At 44.8% G+C, this 22871-nt stretch overlaps 1 protein-coding gene across 1 annotated transcript in view; it reads left to right on the top strand.

Annotated features, from left to right (window-relative positions):
• Positions 1-16169: 16169 nt before the first annotated feature.
• The window catches only part of LOC107574018 (protein NLRC3-like), a gene marked incomplete at its 3' end in the record, with an annotated part of 18013 nt that continues 11311 nt past the window's right edge, over positions 16170-22871 (top strand). Inside the window, exons 1-4 of the mRNA XM_016260490.1 lie at positions 16170-16235; positions 16392-16505; positions 16808-16903; positions 17091-18899. Coding sequence (XP_016115976.1) covers positions 16195-16235; positions 16392-16505; positions 16808-16903; positions 17091-18899 — 2060 coding nt within the window. The remainder of the gene's footprint in view (positions 16236-16391; positions 16506-16807; positions 16904-17090; positions 18900-22871) is intronic.

The raw sequence follows: 22871 nt of genomic DNA, 5'->3' as shown, positions 1-22871 counted from the left end.
GGGCACCTCAGTCATGGTATTGAAGGTGGAAGAGAGCGCTGTACATTCACTCCCCCCACCTACAATCCCTGCCGGTACGAGACTCGAACCCACAACCTTTTGGGTTATGAGTCCGACTCTCTAACCATTAGGCCACGACTTCTCCCTATTGCACATTTTTGTGCCTGCATGTGCAATAGAATATCCACTATTTTCATTGACAGATATTTAGTTTGGATTGATTTGATTGGACTAGCTTATTGTGACCACTCGAGCTGTACATTGTCCAACTGCTAGTTCAACAGCACTAAAAATCAGGTTAGATGCTGATGTCAGTATTGTTTCTTGCTGTTTTTGTTGGAGATATTTGGATCTGTAGAGGTAGAGGAGCCAGGATTGACTGGAGAGCATCTTAATACCAGACTTGAACAGAGGTTTAAATCTAAACTAGAGCACAGAAATGCTATTATTACCCATAATTCATGGGATGACTCTCAGCATTCCTTGAAAGAGCAAGTTTTTCTCTTGGCTCAATTACTCAAAACCGCTGTTTTCTTTCCCTGCAATTACACAAAACATTTATTTTTTTTCTTGCTGTTTCATTGGAGCTTCTTCAGATCATCCAGGAGAAGCAAATGTGCTTCAGTAAAAAACAGAGAAGATGTGATTGAAGTATTTTTACAAATTCACTCATTCTGTCAATTGGGCCGTTATTGAAACATTTCAGAATCAGAATCAGAATGAGCTTTATTGCCAGGTGTGTTTACACATACGAGGAATTTGTTTTCATGACAGAAGCTCCACAGTGTAACAGAATGACAGTGACAGAACAAAAACACAGATAATAAAAAATAGAAAAATAGAACAAGTAACTAAGGAATAAAAATATACAAATCGACAATTGTATGTACAGGTATATAACAATAGACAGTTGTATGTACAGGTATATTATGTGCAAATTGAAATGTAGACTGAGTGTGTGTGTTAGATAAATAAGTGTATGAGTGAATAAATAGTGTGTGTTCCACAGTTATTGTTAAGTGTTCATGAGATGGATGGCCTGAGGGAAGAAACTGTTCCTGTGTCTGGTCGTTCTGGTGCTCAGTGCTCTGTAGCGTCGCCCAGATTGCAACAGTTCAAAGAGGGAGTGTGCTGGATGTGAGGGGTCCAGAGTGATTCTGCCAGCCCTTTTGCTCACTCTGGATGAGTACAGTTCTTGGAGAGAAGGGAGGGTTGTACCAATGATTCGCTCAGCAGTCTGGACTACCCTCTGTAGTCTTCTGAGGTCAGATTTGGTAGCTGAGCTGAACCAGACAGTTATTGAAGTACAGAGGACAGATTCAATAATTGCGGAGTAGAACTGTTTCAGCAGCTCCTGTGACAGTTTGAACTTCCTCAGCTGGCGAAGGAAGTACAACCTCTGCTGGGCCTTTTTCACAATGGAGTCAATGTGAGTGTCCCACTTCAGGTCCTGAGAGATTGTGGTGCCCAGGAACCTGAATGACTCCACTGCAGTCACAGTGCTGTCCATGATGGTGAGTGGGGGGAGTGCAGAGGGGTTTCTCCTGAAGTCCACGGTCATCTCCACAGTTTTGAGCATGTAGAGCTCCAGGTTGTTGAGACTGCACCAGACAGCCAGCTGCTCGACCTCCTGTCTGTAAGCAGACTCGTCACCGTCCTGAATGAGGCCGATGAGTGTGGTGTCGTCTGCAAACTTCAGGAGCTTGACAGAGGGGTCTTTAGATGTGCAGTCGTTGGTGTATAGGGAGAAGAGCAATGGGGAGAGAACACAACCCTGAGGAGCTCCAGTGCTGATTTACGGGTGCTGGATGTGTATTTTCCCAGCCTCACTAGCTGCTGTCTGTTTGTCAGGAAGCTGTTGATCCACTGACAGACGGAGGTGGGCACGGAGAGCTGAGTTAGTTTGGGCAGGAGGAGGTTTGGGATCCTACACTGATTACTTACAAATTATTTATTCCAATACTGATGTTAGTAACATAATCTATCGAAATATACATATTAGGTAGTCAATTCTGTCTACTTTTGGATTACTTCTGTATTACTTTTGACCTGACTTGTTTATCACTGTTATGGCCCATAACCAAAATGATAAAGCTTGTTCAATATTTGAAACAAACAATGGGTATAAACCAAACATATAAATAAATCACAGACACTTGATGCTGCTGAAGATGTGCAGTTATGACTTCCTTTAATCCATAAAGAATACAACTTAATCAAACATTCAACAAATAATACAAATTTATATGGACAGACCCTCGACCCCTGGATTTTGATCGAGGGAGGGAGTCTACTTCATGTGTACTTCATGGCAGCTTCATAGACCACAATGCAACACGATTGTGACGTCACTGCAGGTCACATTTAATTTCCCCCACCCCAAACAACTCTATGATATATGAGTATATATGATCACTATCAGTGTCAACTCCATACATACTAGCACAAAATATGTTATATTTAAATTAATTGCATTTAGATGTTTTATGACCATGTTTGAGAGAGTGAAGAGTGTGTCATTGTTCTCTACAGGTTGAGAGATTGTGGCATCACAGATGAAGGTTGTGCTGCTCTGACTTCAGCTCTGAGATCAAACCCCTCACACCTGAGAGAACTGCATCTGTCTCAGAATAAACTAGATTCAGTGAAGCTGCTTTCTGATGTACTACAGGATCCTGACTGTAAACTGGAGACACTGGGGTAAGATCCAGTGTTGGGGCGTAACTAGTTACATTTACAATTACGTAATTTAATTACAAAATAAAAGTAATTGTAATCAGTTACAGTTACTGAGAAAAATTGTGTAATTAAATTACAGTTACTTATGAAAATGTTAAGGATTACAAAGGGGGTTACATGTGTGTTTTTTTCACACACACTCCCACATACAGATTTAATTGATTTCTTTCATAAATTGCTGTGATTGCTGTGAAATATGAAACACCAATGTTTCAGGAGTTTAGAACATGCTTATTCGATAACTTTTTTTATTTCCTATATGGGTTCATGTATAGCTATGCTTAATTTTTTAAAGATTAACTGTTGTTTTCGAAGGCATTGTTAGATTCCAGTGTTTACTGTCATAGCTATAGAGAGATTTGATTTCAAAACAGTATCATAGCTAATAAAATATTTCTTGTTATGATTTTAAATATGTATTTAACCTCAGAATGATCTCAAAGTAAGTCTGATTTTGTGGTGGCTGTGCTTCAAAGGGGACATTGATCTTCCACAAGTTGGTATGATTCTTTAGGGTCTTCATGAACGGTCTGCAACATACTTTGGTTAAAATTCCTCAGTGGTCATCTAAAACAACACCCTTTTTACCTTGCTCTGTTCACAGCGACTCATTTTGGGGCATGTCCCTTTAAATGCTAATGAGCTCTGCTCACCCGCCCCTTTCTTCCGTGGAAGAGCAAAGGCGATTTGCAAATAACCATAAAAAATATAAAGTGTTGCTTCTTCTGGAAGTGTAGCTGGATCACGATCAATGAGTACTGATCTATCATTGAGTTTTAACTTTTTAACAAAACTTGCCTTGAATTGTCCCTCGTTCAGAAAGCAGTCTGGAGTAAAATTATTTGTGCAGACATAGATTATTTAGGTGTATTCGGTGGCGCATTACCATTAAAAACAAAACTAATGCACTGCGTCCTCAGTGGCTCTGATGTCGGGAGAAATTTAAGATTTGCATGTTCTTCTACATCACAAAACTACAAAACACCTACATTGCTTACAAGACATTGTCGCCACAGCTGCTGGAGTGTGGAGAAAATTATGGATTTCGTCCAACTGGCTATGGACAAAAATATGCTAATGGCAAACACCATGTAAAAGTGAATTTTGCATCCAATGTCTACTTTAAAACAGTAATATAATCTTAATTCAAGTGATGAAGGATTTCGAAAGTGTGACAGTAATCAGTGTTGAGTACTACTGTAAGGTTTACCATGCATGGTTTACATGCTTGATAATTGTTAACAGTTGAACACATTAGAAATTTTGAAAAGTAATCAAATGTAATCACTGTGAGTGTTTATTTAAAGTTTTTAAAATGACCCAAGTTCAGTAACAGAGCTCCTGTGTGTGTGATTGGAGAATATAAGAGAATAATTCAGCTCCACTTTAGTCTCTGTACTTTAAACTGTGTTTAATTCTGTAATGTGACTAATTTATGAATATATTAATATTTTAATCTCTTAAGAGTGTCTGTAACTGAGAGTAGTTGTTGATCATTTACTGTTATTAATCTATGATCAGATGTTCATTCATATCTCTGGCTGTAATATGAATATACTAATATCTCTAGCTGTGTTTTTCTGAAATGGATCTGCTGATGTGATGTTACAGCAGTATTGTCTCATACTCATATGTGACTGTCTGTGTGTTTTATTGTAGACTCTCAGTATTCAGACGTCAGTCCAGTTTCCTCAGGATCAGCTGATGGTGAATAAGGAGCTGCTACAGAGACGTCTCAGTCACACAATCAGCAGAGACTGAAGACACAGAGACACACAGCATCACACTGTCTCCTGTGTGTGTGACTTTACATCACTTTCTCCTTTTATACTGGCCCATGAAAATGAGTGCTGAATATTAGTGACTGAAACGTGAAGATAATTAGCTCACCATTGCACCAGTGTGTGGTTTATCTCTGCTCTTCAAGCTATCTCAGGTATTTTTCATAAGGATAATGTATATTTATAATGCAGTGCTAATCAATATTGCCTTTATCACTGTACAGAATACTGTAAAATAAATGATATAATTTCCGCCTTCAGTCCACAGAAGGAGGATATTTCAAACACTTGATTGATGCTATAACGTGAGTTTGGAGTAAAAATGTTATTCTCATATATAGTTGTACTTTAATCAGGGCCGTAGCTGGGGTTTGTGGGGCCCCGGTGCAGGTTGTACCCGTGGGCCCTGTTTGAAATAGTGTAAATAGCACAAATAAATAAATAAAACAAAGATACAAATTAAGCAATGTTTAAGTTTTTTTCTAGTTTGTAGATGTCCAGGTACACTCTAAAAAATCCTGGGCTGTTTCAACCTGACTTTGGGTCAAATATGGACTAACAACTTTTCGGTTAAAAATGTAATTTCAAAATTTAACTCAACGGTTGGTTTAGTCCATATTTGACCCAAAGTTGGGTTGAAACAACAGAAGCATACATTTAAAGAATTATTAAAGCACTCCAGCAGAAGGACAAAAACAAAGAATCGAGTCGCTTCAACAGAAGTACAATGCATTATGTGTAGTACAAAAATGCCACAATTTCATCTGTTGTGTGTGTGTGTGTGTGTGTGTGTGTGTGTGTGTTTTCATATTTGTGTGTTTGTGTAAGTGTGGGTGAAATCAGGCATGTGTTTGTTTACAGGCACTTTTTACACAAAAAATCTCAATCTTCACAAATATCTGTCCTTATTTTTCCTCTCCCTGTCTTCTGCCTACAGTTTGTGACATTTAATGTGAAACAGAACGATTTCTTACATTAAGCAAGTCATTCTTTTAATTTATAGGATGTCCCACTTTAGCTGAATGCTACTGTCCCAATTTATCTAACATGTTCAGGTAAATTCGGACAGTAACAAAACTTGATATTGAAATACTGTTTGTATTAGAATTTAAACCTTAACAATTTCAGTAGACTTAAACTATGTACAGGCTCTTATCATGCACTTTCTCAGACCTCCCAGCATTTGAGTGGTAACCACACCCATATGATTTACATTTGACCAATCAAATGTTGATATTCATATTAAGTACTGTTATTACAACATCTCAAGACCACCCATTATTATCAGTAGTTTTTTTAAAGGAGCACTACACCAAAAGCTTATTTGTCCCACTTTTGCTGACTTCACCCTTTGTCATGTTGGACCTGTATTAAGGAGTAAGAAATGATTATTTTTATAGTTTTACATCCTCTGGAGGGGAAAACCAAGAATTATGTTACGTTTCATTCCATGCAAAGTATAAATTGTGTGAGCCGCTTATAAAGGTTAAAGATTTGGGACATGACTTCGGCTGTGCAGACTATTAATAACTGAGAGGCACTGAAAAGCAATAATTACTGAAATGAACCATAAGGGAAGTTTACATCTTTTTACACATATATTTGATAAAATATGTCATCAATATTTGTGAAATTAGTAAATTAGGCAATTTTTGCTTAAGAGTTGCAAAAAAGTAAATCCTTGATTAAATTAAACAAACGTGTGATATTCCAGTATGAAGTATGGCTACTGCTCTGACCAACATTGGAAAAACTTGTGTTTACATTTCAAAGCTCTAAAAACATACCTATACATACAATTCACTGCAGTTTCCAGCTGAAATTAACACTAGGCAACAATGTTAATCAATAAAATGAGATAAATTACACAAATTATGAGTATGATTTAATTATAAGTAAGTTTTATTTACAAAAATGTAGATTTCTTAAAGTTACTGCAAGTTTTGCAGGATTTAATTGTTTTGTGTGGAGAGCGTTCATTGGGTTCTGGGAGAAATCGTCCTGGAGAACCGCTTCAGTAAAGCCTCCAGCGCTCTGACAGCGGAGTACAAGGTACGACATGAACCTCAGCGACTGCTGTTGTGTGTTTGAATGAGTGCAGAGCAGACGTCATGCTCTTATTTCTGCAGAAACATGAATTGTGAAATCAGCAGAACAGAGTTAAGGAGTTACAGACAGAACGTCTCGGTTACGTATGTAACCCTCGCTCCCTGAAGGAGGGAACGGAGACGTTACGTCAGTCGTGACTGACGAATTGGGATCTTGCCCGAGAGCCCAATCACCTTCGAGTGTTAACTAAACAAGCCAATGACAGTTGGCGTGCGTGTTTCACCATTGCGCACCCCGCCCCGCAGCACAGGTATAAAAGCAGAGCGCGTGCAAACGCATATCAGTTTTTCGCTGAGGAGCCGAGACTGCGCGCCCCGGCCGTACAGCAGTGGTACAGCAACTGTGGCGACGGGACGTAACGTTCCCTTTCAGTCAGTCACGTTCGACGTTACGTCAGTCGTGACTGACAAACTGGGATCCGTATGGAAAACGCCACTATTGCTGACCCCTTCCAGTGCCCTGCGGAAGCCTGCAAGTCCCCCCCACACCAGTTGGGGCTGAAGATAGGACAGGGCTTGGCAGAGGTGTCCGCCACTGCTGTTCCGTACAGTGGTACATTGGATAACACTGGGAAAGCGTACCCAAGTAGGGGAATGCTACGGAAGCCACATCCTGCGCATAGGAGGTATCATGTGAAATTACACATATGAACTGGCCAAGGGCAGTGCTACATACAGAAGTCCCTGCGGTAGACTCAGCCCTCCTAAGGTGAGGTACTACGCAGCAGGAATGGCAGAAAGAACTCTGCTAGGGAAAGACACGGGCTTACCGTGAGGGAAGCCGTACCGTGGAAGAATACACATGTGGGTTGACCCGAAGGGGAATCACTACACATGGGCACCTAGCCCAGCACAAGGGCTGACCTTGGGCATACACACGAGTGCTGGACCTGGCGTCTGGCGTCACGCCTGACATTCCCGAGGGTGCGGGAGGAAATTCAACAGGGTTCGCCATGGGGAACTGAACTGAGAAGCAGAAAAGTGCATGTATCCGGTCAGTAGAGGGGAATGGCACAGCGTGGTGGAAACTTTGGGCACATATCCAGGCCGGGGTCTCAGGACAACGTGAGAGTTACCTGTTCCGAATTCTAGGCACGAATCGTCGACCGAAAATGCCTGCAGGTCCCCTACCCTCTTGACCGAGGCCAATGCGGTGAGGAGCACTGTCTTTAACGACAGAAGCTTAAGCTCTACTGACTGCAGAGGCTCGAAGGGCTCTTCCTTCAAGGCCGTCAGGACCGAGGGGAGATCCCATGAGGGTAACAGGTGAGGGCACGGAGGATTTAGCCTCCTCGCCCCTCTGAGAAACCTGACAGCCAAGTCGTGCTTCCCTACAGACTTACCGTCTACTGCCTCGTGATGTGTGGCAATTGCGGCAACATACACTTTGAGGGTGGAGGGAGACAGCCTTCGCTCCAACCCATCTTGCAGGAAAGAGAGCCACGACCCTGATCGGGCATCTACGGGTGTCTTCCCGGCGGGAAGAGCACCAATCGACGAACAGGTTCCACTTCAGCCTGTAAGCGTGTCTTGTAGACGGGGCTCTAGCTGAAGGGATGGTGCTAACTACCGCTGGAGATAGCCCACCCAGAACCTCTGCGTCCCGTCCAGGGACCACACGTGGAAATTCCACAAGTCTGGATGCGGGTGCCAGAGGGTGCCCCCTCTCTGAGAAAGGAGATCCCTCCTCAGAGGAATTTGCCAAGGAGGGGCTGTCGCGAGGAGCATTAGTTCGGGGGAAACGCATATTTGCGTAGGCCCCAAGGCCAGCTATACGCCAGCGCGTCCATGCCGAGGGTCCCCTCGGACAGGGAGAAAAACAGCCGGCAATGGGACGTGTCCGGGGAGGCAAACAGGTCTACCTGAGCGTCCCCGAAGCATCTCCAAATCAGCTGGACTGTCTCGGGGTGGAGTCGCCATTCCCCCGGAAGGGCGGGCTGACGTGAGAGCTCGTCGGCTGCACGATTGAGCTCGCCTGGGAGATGAACGGCACGGAGCGACCTCAGATGCTTCTGACTCCAAAGGAGGAGATGGTGGGTGAGTTGCGACATGCGACGGGAGCGTAGACCACCTTGGTGGTTGAAGTACGCAACGGTCGCAGTGTTGTCTATACGGACCAGTACGTGCTTGTCGTGTAGCAGCGATCTGAAGTGGCGCAGAGCAAGCCATACTGCTTGCAACTCGAGGCAGTGGATATGCCACTGCAGTCGGGGCCCCGACCAGAGCCCCGCAGCTGCATGCCCATTGCACATGGCACCCCAGCCCCTAGCAGAGGCATCTGTTGATACAACAACATGCCTGGACACATGCCCTAGGGGCACTCCAGCCCGAAGAAAGGCAAGATCTGACCACAGGCTGAAGGTATGACGGCAGGACGGTGTGACTGAAACCCGGTACGTGCCGTGTCGCCATGCCCATCTCGGGACCTGGTCGTGAAGCCAACGCCGAAGTGGTCTCATATGAAGCAATCCGAGCGGCGTGACAGTGGCTGCGGATGCCATATGCCCCAGGAGCCTCTGAAATTGTTTCAGTGGAACCACCGTCTTGCGCTAGAAAGACTCTAGGCAGTTCAGCATTGACTGAGCACACTCTACTGAGAGACGTGCCGAGAGGTTGACCGAGTCCAGCTCCATGCCGAGAAAAGAGATCCTCTGCACCGGGGAGAGTTTGCTCTTTTCCCAGTTGACCCGAAGCCCCAACCGGCTGACGGGATTGAGCACCGTGTCCCTGTGTTCGCACAACTGCGCTCGAGACTGGGCCAATATGAGCCAGTCGTCGAGGTAGTTGAGAATGCGAATGCCAGCTTCCCTTAATGGAACAAGGACTGACTCCACGACCTTGGTGAAGACACAAGGCGACAGGGATAGCCTGAAAGGGAGGACCTTGTACTGATATGCTCGCCCTTCGAACGCGGCGTTCGAAGGGCGACGCGAAGGTGGTGCTCCTGGACCACCAGTGTGGGCATCGTCTGACCCAGGGCCCGCGCTGTGACTTTTGTCGCCCTAAGTGCGAGATCCGTCGCAGTACGCAGTTCTTGCAACACACCTGGGTCAGCACCACCCTTGTGCAACTGCTTCAACGCCTTGGCCTGGTGGACTTGCAGGAGGGCCATGGCGGGCAAGGCGGAAGCGGTCTGTCCAGCAGCACTGTAAGCCTTAGCCGTCAGAGCAGACGAGAACTTACAGGCCCTGGACGGAAGGCATGGATTACCCCTCCAGGCGGCGGCACTATGTGGGCAGAGCTGCATGGCAATAGCGCGCTCAACTGGGGGGATGTCCACATACCCTTGGGCCGCCCCACCGTCGAGGGTGGTGAGGACGGAGGAGGCACCAGGTCTGTTTCGGGCAGAAAAAGGTGCCCTCCAAGACTTAGTCACCTCCTCATGCACTTCCAGGAAGAATGGAAACGGAGGCAGCTGCTGACGACCGGCCTGCGCCCCCAGGAACCAATCGTCCAGCCTCAAGCGTTCGAGAGAAGGAGGAGGCCTCCAGTGCAGCCCGACACTCTCGGCGGCCCGGGAAAGCATAGAAGTAAGCTCTGGATCTGACTCAGCCAACGCCACTCTTCCTGACGGAGGCAGCGCAGCCGAATCGTCATCTCCAGAGCCTAGCTCGCCCTCCGATGCAGCGATCGGCATCCTGTCATCTGCTTGCGCTCCGAACAAGATGCTGGGCCCTGCCGTGTCTGAGGATCCAGCGAGCTCATCCGGGAACGCAAGATGGTGCGATGTGGTGGAGGAATGAGAGGCCCGTGGAGACGCACTCGGCGGGGACTTTTTTTTTTTTTTAGACGGAGGAGCTAGAACGGGGCATGGCAAGGGGGATATCCCCCCCATTTGATGAGGAGGTATCTGGACCGCAACATCGCGATGGTCATGTTCCTGCAATGAGAACATGACTCATACATGAGTGCTGCTTCAGCGTGCTGAAAGCCCAAGCACGAGATACAGCGATCGTGACCGTAAGATGAAGCCAGGAAACGACCACATCCAGAAACGCATGAGCGGGAAGCCATCTTTAAAAAGACGCCCGTCGCTCGTGGAGCTCTTTTAGATATTGCTCTTTTTTTTTTTTATAGGAAAAACTCTTTTAGAGACACGAGATACAGCGATCGTGACCGTAAGATGAAGCCAGGAAACGACCACATCCAGAAACGCATGAGCGGGAAGCCATCTTTAAAAAGATGCCCGTCGCTCGTGGAGCTCTTTTAGATATTGCTCTTTTTTTTTTTTTATAGGAAAAACTCTTTTAGAGAGAGCGCTGAAGCGCCCAGGGGAGGTCGCGCGAGAAGCTGCAGCACGCAGAAGAGAAGCAGCACTGGATGGCAACCCCTACTGACGCGCCGTAACACCAACGCCAGAGGCTGTCTCGTAGACACTCGCGGAGATTCAGTCTTGCTAGAAGGCTCGGCTCCGAAGCGAAAAGCTGATGTGCGTTTGCACGCGCTCTCCTTTTATACACATGCTGCGGGGAGGGGTGCGTGTGGCGAAACACGCACGCCAACTGTCATTGGCTTGTTTAGTTAACACTCGAAGGTGATTGGGCTCTTGGGCAAGATCCCAATTCGTCAGTCACAACTGACGTAACGTCGAACATGACTGACTGAAAGGGAACAATCAAATCTAATGACACTGAGTGAGGCCTGTTATAAGCTGACAGACTCATTTGTCAGGACGTCCCATTCATCCCAAATCATGCAGTCCAGCAGTAAATTAAGCTAATGTTGTGTTTGTAAATGGTGTGAATGCTCCAGAAGATTGTAAGCAGCATATGTGACACTGTTTTCAGTTCTGCAGCATCTGGAGCAGTGTTTGATGGTGGCTCAGTGTGTGAAACAGATGGACGTCAGCTCTGATAGCAGTGAAGATCACAGACTGCAGAAAGAGTCCAGAGACTAATGCCTCCTGAACAGCTGCTGCGTCTTTCCAGATCTGTGTCTTTTAGGGAAAGTGCATTGATAATAACAGCCAGCTGAACTCCTTCATTCACAGAGTCATCAAAGAAACGGATAGCTTTTGTGTTTGGCACGATTCAATGCTGGAAAATATTATTTTAGTCTTATCTACAGACACTTGTAGTTTTTATTAGTATTTTGAATTAGCTTTTTTTTTAATCATTTCAGCTTTTTTTTTTTTACATTCAGTTCATTTTTAATTTATTTCATTTCCAGTTAGTAATTTTAGTGCTTCATTAAACTAAATTAAATTTTTTTAAATGTTGCCTTGGCAACTGACTTAAATAAGTTTGAGTTTAAAATCTATTATTTATAATGTATTTTATTTCAGGTAATACAAGATTCACAACAGCTGTAGTTACATCAAAAACAATCATTCATGTGCTCTTTTGCAACACAATACTAGAATACTGTGTAGAATTCTATGATGGAGCACTTAATCTTAAATTAAATCTTATAATAATGCAATAAATATTAAAATGCACACTTTTGAAAATAGACTCATAACTTGATGTGCTCAGTGTTTGCAGTAAAATAGTTGTTTGTGGAACAAAAAGGGAGAATAAAATGATTTTGGTTAATATTTTGTGAGTACAGCTTGCGTTGAAGCCAGAACTGATGCAGTAAATGATGTTTAAAGCTGATCTTCATGTTTGTTCTTCAGGAGAAAAACTGAAATAACTTCTGTAAAATTCTGTCTTTTTTTTTTTTTTTACCTTCGAAGAGCATTATAAATATTGCCTTAGCAATTAACTAAATAAGTTAAAATGAGAAAAATGTTTTCAGTACTTGAAATAAATGCTTACTGAAATAAAACAAATTATTTAAAAACACTTTTATTTCGGGTAGTTGCTGATTGCAGCATTTCTCATTTTAATTTAGCTTAACTTTATGTACTGAAAACTGAATTAAAATTAATAAAAAAATATATAATAGAATAGAAATGACCAAAACACAAAACAAAATTAATAAACTTTTTAGTAAAATTAAAATGAAAACAGAAATATTTAAAATAAAAACTGATTTAAAATATTAATAACAACTGTAATAGTATCTAGTGATACTAAAATAACACTGAATTAAGTTTAAGTTGAAACACTGAAATTACTGGAAATAAATAAAAACTAGAACTGAAATAAAAACAATGAAACCATCAGTAAAATTATGCTAAAATCAGTAAAAACAAAATGCTAATAAAAAAAAAAACGACAAACACATCAAAATGAAGTTTCAGTTCCAATCAACAAGAACACGTTTACCTTTCTCATTTTAATTTAGCTTAACTTTATGTACTGAAAACTGAATTAAAATTAATAAAAAAATATATAATAGAATAGAAATGACCAAAACACGAAACAAAATTAATAAACTTTTTAGTAAAATTAAAATGAAAACAGAAATATTTAAAATAAAAACTGATTTAAAATATTAATAACAACTGTAATAGTATCTAGTGATACTAAAATAACACTGAATTAAGTTTAAGTTGAAACACTGAAATTACTGGAAATAAATAAAAACTAGAACTGAAATAAAAACAATGAAACCATCAGTAAAATTATGCTAAAATCAGTAAAAACAAAATGCTAATAAACAAAATAACAAACACATCAAAATGAAGTTTCAGTTCCAATCAACAAGAACACGTTTACTGTCTGCTACTGTGTTCATTAATGAAAAGTTATCATTATTAATATTACTACTATTTACTGATATCTATATGTAGTAGAATTAGATTTGTAGTTTCTATTCTGAGCTAGTGAAGGACAGTTTAGGATGCTATTGTTTCAAAACAACTTTGCTGCTTATACAACATTTAGTCGCATTGTATCAGAATTTTCAGAAATATTGATTCCAATAAATTTGCTCTGCTTCTGCTGCAGAGTATTCTTGCCTGTTTAGTGTTTTTCCTTGAGTTTGCTCAGCTTTTTCAAGAGTTCTTAGTTTACTGTAGGTTTTAGTTTTGTCTTTACTAGTTCCTTGAGTTTATTCCAAGCCACAGTTTTCTCAGTTTTCTCTATTAGCTTACTTCTTCATTGTTATTTGGTGCTTAAGAAGCGTAAAATCTGGGTTATTGTGGTAAGGTACAGTGATAAAAGTGAGGAAATCTGACATTAGAGAGCAAAAGAAGTGTCTCGTCGCTGCTTGTTGTCTGAGGTTAATCTGAGCATTTGTGTTCTAGACAGCAGCACAGCTTATTGAGTCTGAATGTAGTGTAGCTGTTCACATGAACGCTGAATAAAGTGATGGCTTGATGTGCGCGTTTATACCACAAGCTTCACCTCGGGCTTGATTTCTTACATGCCCACACTGCAGCAATATAGAGAGTTCCCCGCTGTTCACCCATAATAACCATTCTCCAGCACTGCTTCTGTATCTGGTCTGAACAGCAGCATTCATATTTATACATTTCTGCTCATAATTTGGCGACAGTGAGCAAATAACCCGCTGCTATATTGTCTCGCAGTAAAACCCAGAGTTTGTGGATGAATCTGAAGCAAGGACTGCTGGTTGTTGTTCTGCTCCGCTTCACAGACACTGCGTCATACGTCATTACGCTCTTTCTACGTCATCGCGCACTCGCAGTCCTTTCAGTTTCGGTTCAGTGTTTACATGCTCTCGCGACCGTATCAGAACATCTCACTCGGTTCCATGACATTCTAATTTATTGAGATGCACCTGTATATTGTGTTTTTGTTTTTTATTAGGTATTCATGTTATTATAGTATTCATATTAGTTATTATAGCAGACAGTCTATGAAAGACTATAACTATAAGATAAACTTTAGTTTATGGTTTCTGTATCAACATAGTAAAAATGAAAAGATCACAATTTTAAAGGGGTCATATGCTCTGCTCCGCTTCACAGACACTGCGTCATACGTCATTACGCTCTTTCTACGTCATCGCGCACTCGCAGTCCTTTCAGTTTCGGTTCAGTGTTTACATGCTCTCGCGACCGTATCAGAACATCTCACTCGGATCGATTAACTTCTTTACATGAAGGTTTTTCAGTAAGTGTTGGAGATCTCTCTCTTCTGTCTGTTCAGCTGCATCATGGAAGACACACGAACAGCCCGAGATCAAGAGCTTTCTGCAGGATGCAGGTACTTTGAAAACACACGATATTAAATCACTTTCATTTCTATGGCCTTCCGCCAACTTTTTTTTTTTTGACAAGTTAAAAATTATATTTTTATTTAAAACAATAAGACAATAGAGCCTCCTTATTAAGTGTTTTTTTAAAGGTCCTTTATTAAAATGAATGTCATCATTAAATCTGTTCAGCAGGAGAGATCAGAGACAAAGCTGTGTGTCATATATACAGGTGCATCTCAATAAATTAGAATGCACAATACACAATCATGGGGAAGACTGCTGATCTGACAGTTGTCCAGAAGACAATCATTGACACCCTTCACAAGGAGGGTAAGCCACAAACATTCATTGCCAAAGAAGCTGGCTGATCACAGAGTGCTGTATCCAAGCATGTTAACAGAAAGTTGAGTGGAAGGAAAAAGTGTGGAAGAAAAAGATGCACAACCAACCGAGAGAACCGCAGCCTTATGAGGATTGTCAAGCAAAATCGATTCAAGAATTTGAGTGAACTTCACAAGGAATGGACTGAGGCTGGGGTCAAGGCATCAAGACCACACACAGACGTGTCAAGGAATTTGGCTACAGTTGTCATATTCCTCTTGTTAAGCCACTCCTGAACCACAAACAACGTCAGAGGCGTCTTACCTGGGCTAAGGAGAAGAAGAACTGGACTGTTGCCCAGTGGTCCAAAGTCCGACGAATGAGCGGCAACCACATGTGATGACCCCGGGCTGAACTCCACTTCGTCCATGGTGAAAGTTGATATATTTCCTCAGCGACCAGCACAGATCAGCTCTAGGCATGACGAAGCGGATATCGTCCTCTTTCGGAAGACCAAACAAAGTAGTTTCGCTTTCACAACGACGAGCACAGCGTTTTCACGACATGGCGGCGGCAACAACAATACTACAGCGAGAATAAAAGTTACGCCTTCTTTCTTTGCGTGAACATTTGGGTGGTGTTATGCAAATCTTCCCACATAGTGAGGTAGACATGTGGGGGCGTGTTAGAACGAGCCGTTTTAGGGGGTGTGGCTGACTCTGAACTTTTATAAAGAATATCTCTTTGGATTTGAGACTTTAGTCTTTGCAACTTTACAGATCTTCTTTATGCACCAAGAGCTTGTAACACTCCAAAGAGAAAGGAACAATTGAAATCGCATTGAAATTACCCCTTTAATCAAATTTTATATAAATACAGTAATTCAAAGGATTCTTTGTTATAGTTCAGTTCATCAGAAGAGATCAGAACCAGAGCCCAGCTGTGTGTTTATGAAAAGTGACGAGTCTATAGATCATACACACAATCTCAGGTACAATATTTCATTAACAAACATAATTGAAATATTTGTTATGGTGTTTTATCATGTGATTATTTCAGTTTTTCATCTGATATTGTAACATTTGCTCACACAGAGAGACATGTCTATGAAAGTACTTAGTGTACCTTTAATCTCTCTCTGTTATAGTTCAGTTCATCAGAAGAGATCAGAACCAGAGCCCAGCTGTGTGTTTATGAAAAGTGACGAGTCTATAGATCATACACACAATCTCAGGTACAATATTTCATTAACAAACATAATTGAAATATTTGTTATGGTGTTTTATCATGTGATTATTTCAGTTTTTCATCTGATATTGTAACATTTGCTCACACAGAGAGACATGCCTATGAAAGTACTTAGTGTACCTTTAATCTCTCTCTGTTATAGTTCAGTTCATCAGAAGAGATCAGAACCAGAGCCCAGCTGTGTGTCTATGAAGAGTGACGCTTCTTTGGATCCTCCAGTTAATTTTAAGAGAGATGACACACGGTTCAACCTCAAGTATTATATTTTTGTAAAAGATTTGATTATAGTAGAATATTATAAATTAAACTGTCGTAATTACACAGCACTATAATAAATAAATATGAGGAGAAGTCTGGCTAGGAAATGCAGTAAATCTAATGACAACGAGCAGATATAGGGAACAGAGTAGAATTATTTAATTATTTACATTTATTTAAATGGTGTTTATTTTTTACAGTTGTGACCTTGAGCAAGTGCATTTTTAATAAAGTCACAATAGTTATTAAGGTAATGAGAAAAATGTCACCAATGTCAGAGTGTTTGATTCTTGATTCAAGGTCAATCCTGCCACCCAGATCAGAAACAAAACCCGTCTGTGAGAAATATGACCAGTCTATGAATCAACCACAAGACAGCGCGTATCCTCGTGTGAGGTAGACTGTGGGAGTTTTTAATGCAGTGCATCATCACACATTACTCAAATACATCATTAATAACTGACACATTTCATAAACCCTATGATATGTTCAGTGACTCATAACACAGAAAACAAAAAAGACATTTTGCTCTGTACATGTACCTCTGTAACTCATGTAATAATGTAGTATTTTAATTTTCCAGCCATGAAGCCCTCAACATGTCTAGATCAAATCTGATGAAGAAGTTTGAGCGTCTGTATGAGGGAACAGCGACGCAGGGAAACCCAACACTCCTGAATGAGATCTACACAGAGCTCTACATCACAGAGAGTGAGAGTGGAGAGATCAGTAATGAGCATGAGGTGAGACAGATTGAGACACAATCCAGGAGAGCAGCAACAGAGGACACAGCCATCAAATGCAGTGACATCTTTAGAGCTTTACCTGGACAAGACAAAGCCATCAGAACTGTGCTGACAAAGGGAGTCGCTGGCATTGGAAAAACAGTCTCTGTGCAGAAGTTCATCCTGGACTGGGCTGAAGGGAAAGAGAATCAGGACGTCCAGCTCATATTTCCACTTCCTTTCAGAGAAATCAACCTGATGAAGGACAAAACACTCAGTCTTTCAGATTTTCTTCATGTCTTTTTCCCTGAAACTAAAGAAATGGAAATATCCAGTGATGAATATAAAGTGTTGTTCATCTTTGATGGTCTGGATGAGTGTCGTCTGTCTCTGGAATTTAAGAGCAAAGTGAAACTGTGTAATATATCTAAATCAGCCTCAGTGGACGTGCTGCTGATGAACCTCATTGTGGGGAATCTGCTTCCCTCTGCTCTCATCTGGATCACCTCCAGACCAGCAGCAGCTGATCTCATCCCCTCTGAGTGCATCCATCGAGTGACAGAGGTACGAGGCTTCAATGAGCCACAGAAGGAGGAATACTTCAGGAAGAGAATCAGTGATCAGGCTCTGGCCAATACAATCATCTCACACCTGAAGTCATCAAGGAGCCTCTACATCATGTGCCACATCCCAGTGTTCTGCTGGATCTCAGCCGCTGTTCTCGAGAAGATGTTGAGTCCAGCAGAGAGTGGAGAGATTCCCAAGACTCTCACTCAAATGTACACACACTTCCTGATCCTTCAGACCAACATCAAACGTGAGAAGGACTATGAGAAGAAGGTGACAGATGAAGACATGATCCTCAAACTGGGGAAAGTGGCTTTTCAGCAGCTTGTGAAAGGCAACCTGATCTTCTATGAGGAAGACCTGAGAGAGTGTGGCATTGATGTGACAGAAGCATCAGTGTACTCAGGATTGTGCACTCAGATCTTCAGAGAGGAGTTTGGCTTGTATCAGGGGAAAGTCTTCTGCTTTGTTCATCTGAGCATTCAGGAACATCTAGCAGCTCTATATGTGCACCTCTCCTGTACAAACCACAACAGAAATGTGTTTGACCAAATCACGAAACAGAGTTTGTGGTCTAAAGTGAAGGACTGGTTTCAACTCAATTCATCAGAACATGTTTCATTATCTGAGCTGCATCAGAGAGCTGTGGATGAGGCTCTACAGAGTAAAAATGGACATCTGGATCTTTTCCTGCGGTTCCTTCTGGGTTTGTCAGTGGAGTCTCATCAGATTCTCCTACAACGAATAATGACGCTGAAAAGAAGCAGCTCTGACAGCAATGAGAAATCAGTTGATTTCATCAAGAAGAAGATCAGGACCATTGACTCTCCAGAGAAATCCATCAATCTTTTCCACTGTCTGAATGAACTGGGTGATCGTTCACTAGTGGAGGAAATACAACAGTATCTGAAATCTGGAAGAATAAAGGAAGCCAAACTCTCTTCATCTCAGTGGTCAGCTGTAGTTTTTGTGTTGTTGACATCAGAACAGGAACTGAATGAGTTTCGTCTTGATCAATTTGTTGAAGAACAGAATAATCCTGAAAATATGAAAGTTCTTCAGAAGTTGCTGCCTGTGATTAAAAAGTCCAGATCAGTTCAGTAAGTATCACTGAGAACAATCACTTCACTGTTAAAACATTAAGAAAATCAAAGTTAAAAGCTCATAAATCTTCAGTGCTGTAGCTATTATTTTAGTTGTCAGCATTTTGATGTGTTTTCAATACAGAGATGCTGTAAAGATTTCTTCAGGCATTCAAACAAAGGCAGAGAAGTTGCATATAAATAATTCAGGTTTTCCAGTTAAAAATTTCAAAATTAACAGAGAAGAAATTTAAATATTTATCATCTGGCATAAAAGAGCAAGCAGAAATCGAGAGCAACCAAACAAGTGGAGAAGCAGCTCAAATCTCCTCAAATTTGATGAATCAGTTAATGGAGCAAAACAGCAGCATACTTGAATACACACTTTTGAAGACAACAATTGATATCTACAAGGTAGTGTAACGGGGTGAAGAATCACACGACAAGTAATCTCAATCAATACCCCAGAGGGTGGATTTATTGGGGTGATGGGTGCTAGTGAGAAGAGCTGCCCAGATCCGAGAGAGGCCATCCGCGTTCGCGGCTCCAGCCCGATGACGTACCTCAAAGTGGAAGTCCTGGAGCACGAGGAACCATCGGGTCACCCTGGCATTGGTATCCTTGGCGCGGGCCATCCACTGAAGGGGTGCGTGGTCCGTGACCAGGGAGAACTTCTGGCCCAGGAGGTAGTACCGCAGCTCCAGGACTGCCCACTTGACAGCTAGGGCCTCCTTCTCCACCGCGGCATAGTTCCTCTCAGCCGGGATCAGCTTCCTGCTGATGTAGATGATCGAATGCTCCTCACCCTCCTGGATCTGTGACAGGACGGCTCCCAGTCCTGTGTCGGAGGCATCCGTCTGCAGCAGGAAGGGGCAGCTAAAGTCCGGGGCTCGGAGGACGGGCTCCAAGATGAGGGCCCCCTTCACCCTCTGAAAGGCCTCCTCCGCTGCTGGTGTCCACTGAACCTTCTCCGGCTGCCCCTTCCTGGTCAAGTCTGTCAGGGAGGCGGCTAAGGAGGAGAAGTTGGGGATGAAGCAGCGATAATACCCCACCAACCCTAGAAAGTCTCGTACCTGGGTCTTGGTCTCGGGTCTCGGAGCGGAGCGTACTGCCTCCACCTTCTTCTCCTGCGGCTGAATGAGACCCCGTCCCACCTGGAAACCCAGGTACTTCGCCTCGGAGAGGGCAAGGTGGCATTTGCGAGGGTTGGCGGTGAGTCCAGCCCTCCGGAGCTCCGAGAGCACCCTCCGTAACCAGTCCAGGTGGTCTTCCCATGCCTCGGAGTGGATCACGATGTCGTCCAGATAGGCCGCGGTGTAGGCCTGATGGGGCCGCAACAGGATGTCCATCATCCGCTGGAACATGGCGGGAGCCCCGTGGAGGCCAAAAGGAAGGGTCCGGTACTGCCAGTGGCCACTAGGGGTAGAGAAAGCAGTCTTAGGTTTGCCATTTTCAGAGAGGGGTACCTCCCAGTAGCCTTTGGTGAGGTCCAACGTAGAGATATACCGGGCCCTTCCCAGCCGGTCCAACAGTTCATCCACCCGAGGCATGGGGTATCCGTCGAACTCGGATTCCTCATTGAGGCGACGGAAGTCGTTGCAGAAACGGAGGGTGCCGTCCGGTTTCGGGACCATCACGATGGGGCTAGCCCATGGGCTGCGTGATGGTTCTATCACCCCCAACTTCAGCATCTGTTGAATTTCCTCCTCAATAGCTCGCCGACAAGCCTCAGGGACGCGGTAGGGCCGTTGCCTGACGACGACCCCTGGCGGCGTCCGGATGTCGTGCTACAGAGTGTTGGTTTGCCCGGGAAGAGAGGAGAACACATCAGAGAACTGACCGACCAGGTGCTGCAGCTCCCTCTTCTGGGCAGCCGAGAGGTGGGGGTTGACGTCAACAACCACGGGATCAGAGATGGCGAGGGCCGTGAGCTGGTCTCTAGTCCCCATCCACTTCTTCAGGAGGTTAATGTGGTAGAGCTGCTCAGCTCTCCTCCTTCCTGGCTGACGCACCTGGTACGTCACCCGCCCAATCTTCTCCAGCACCGTATAGGGACCCTGCCAGGTGGCCAGGAGTTTGCAGGCCGCATTGGGGACTAGGACCATGACTCGGTCTCCGGGCTGGAACTCCCGTGGCTGGGCTGCCCGGTTATAGTGGCGCTGTTGGGCCTGCTGCGCCTTCGTCAGGTGTTCCCGGACTAATGGCATGACCCGGTCGATCCTTTCCCTCATCTGTTTTACATGCTCGATGACAGAGCGATGGGCTGCCGGCTGCTGCTCCCAGGCTTCCTTCACCACATCCAGGAGGCCGCGGGGTTGCCGGCCAAAGAGGAGCTCGAAGGGGGTGAAGCCAGTTAAGGCCTGCGGGACTTCGCGGATCCCAAAAAGGACATGGGGAGCATCAGGTCCCAGTCGCGTTTATCCTCCGCGACCACCCGTGTCAACATCTGCTTGGGCGGTTGATTGAAGCGTTCGACCAGTCCGTCGGTCTGGGGATGGTAGACCGTAGTCCTCAACTGCTTCACCCACAGCAGCCGGCAGAGGTCAGCCATTAGCCGGGACATGAAGGGGGTACCCTGACCGGTCAGGATCTCCGCTGGGATGCCGACTCGGCTGGAGAACAGGAAGAGTTCATGGGCAATGGCTTTGGCGGTGTCTTTTCGGAGGGGCACTGCCTCAGGGTACCGGGTGGCATAATCGACGATCACCAGGATGTGTTAATGTCCCCGGGCAGACTTGGGTAACGGCCCCACAAAGTCCATCCCGATGCGCTCGAAGGGCACCTCGATGATGGGCAGCAGTATCAGCGGGCTGGGGGGAGGCGTCCTGGGTGACGTCACTTGGCAGGTCGGGCAGGCTTGGCAGAACCGCTTCACTTCGGCCTCCAAGCCCGGCCAGTGGAAGCGGTCGCGGATCAGCTGGATGGTGTTCCCGGCTCCGAGATGCCCTGCCAAGGGATGGGAGTGAGGCAGCTCCAGTACATTCTCCGTTTTGGTGCGTGGCACAGCCAACAATCATTTTTCCTGCCCCCTTCGCTGCGCGACACAGTACAGCAGGCCATTTTGCACGACGAAATGCGGGAGAGGGTGGGGACCAAGCTGAACCTCCTTGCCTTCGATGACGCGGACCTGGGTCCATCCATGCTTCAGCCTGTCGTCCTCCCGCTGTTCCTTCCCAAATGAGCCCCCTCCCGTCACCTGTTGGAACACATCATAGAAGAGATTAGGATTTTGGGAGGGGGACTCACCTTCTCTCCCGCTATCCGAGGCCAGAAGCACGGGCCGCTGACAAGGTCCTGTCGTGGACCTCCTTCTTCGGCGGCCCCCTCTTGGGCTGGTAGGCTGCATAGCCGTGGCCAGCAGGCGGTCAAACCCTGGCCAGTCTCTCCCGATCAGCACGGGGACGGGAAGATCCTTCATGACCCCGACTTCCACCGGCCAGGCGCCGGGAGCGACCGAAATGGTCACCCTGCGAGCGGGAACTTGTCGTGTATCCCCGTGGACACAGGTTATGGGGAGGAAGGCTTTATATTCTGTTCGGGGACGAGAATCTGCGACTGGACCAGAGTGACCGCACTGACCATTCACTTTCACCTCCACCTCTGGAGCTCCAACCGGCAGGTCGTGGTGCACAATGCAGCCGGCCAGCCAGGTCCGTGCGAGGACTTCCGTTGGCATGGGCTCATCCCGCGGAGAGGGAGCCGCTGGCCTGCCTACTGGTCGCGGGGTGCCCTTCGGCGCGCGCCGCTCCTGGACCACCCTCCGGGGAAATGGCGGCGCTCGCTCTCCAGCATCCCGGTGTTGGGCCGCATCCACCAGCTCGACAGCCTCCACCAGCTCGGAAGTGGTGGTTGGGTTCCTCATCCTCATGGCCTGTCGGTGGGATCGGGGAAGGGCTCGGAGGAGACGGTCAATCACCACGCGCTCCGCAACCTGTCCAGCCGATGGAGCCCCCTCCAGCAGCCAGTGCTGCGCGAGTCGTGTGAGTTCGG

The sequence above is a fragment of the Sinocyclocheilus grahami genome, unplaced genomic scaffold (genome assembly GCF_001515645.1).
Source record: "Sinocyclocheilus grahami isolate Dianchi unplaced genomic scaffold, SAMN03320097.WGS_v1.1 scaffold2093.1, whole genome shotgun sequence".
In the NCBI taxonomy this organism is placed as follows: domain Eukaryota; kingdom Metazoa; phylum Chordata; class Actinopteri; order Cypriniformes; family Cyprinidae; genus Sinocyclocheilus; species Sinocyclocheilus grahami.
The sequence above is the reverse complement of the archived record's forward strand: the minus strand, read 5'-3'. Positions and strand labels throughout refer to the sequence as shown.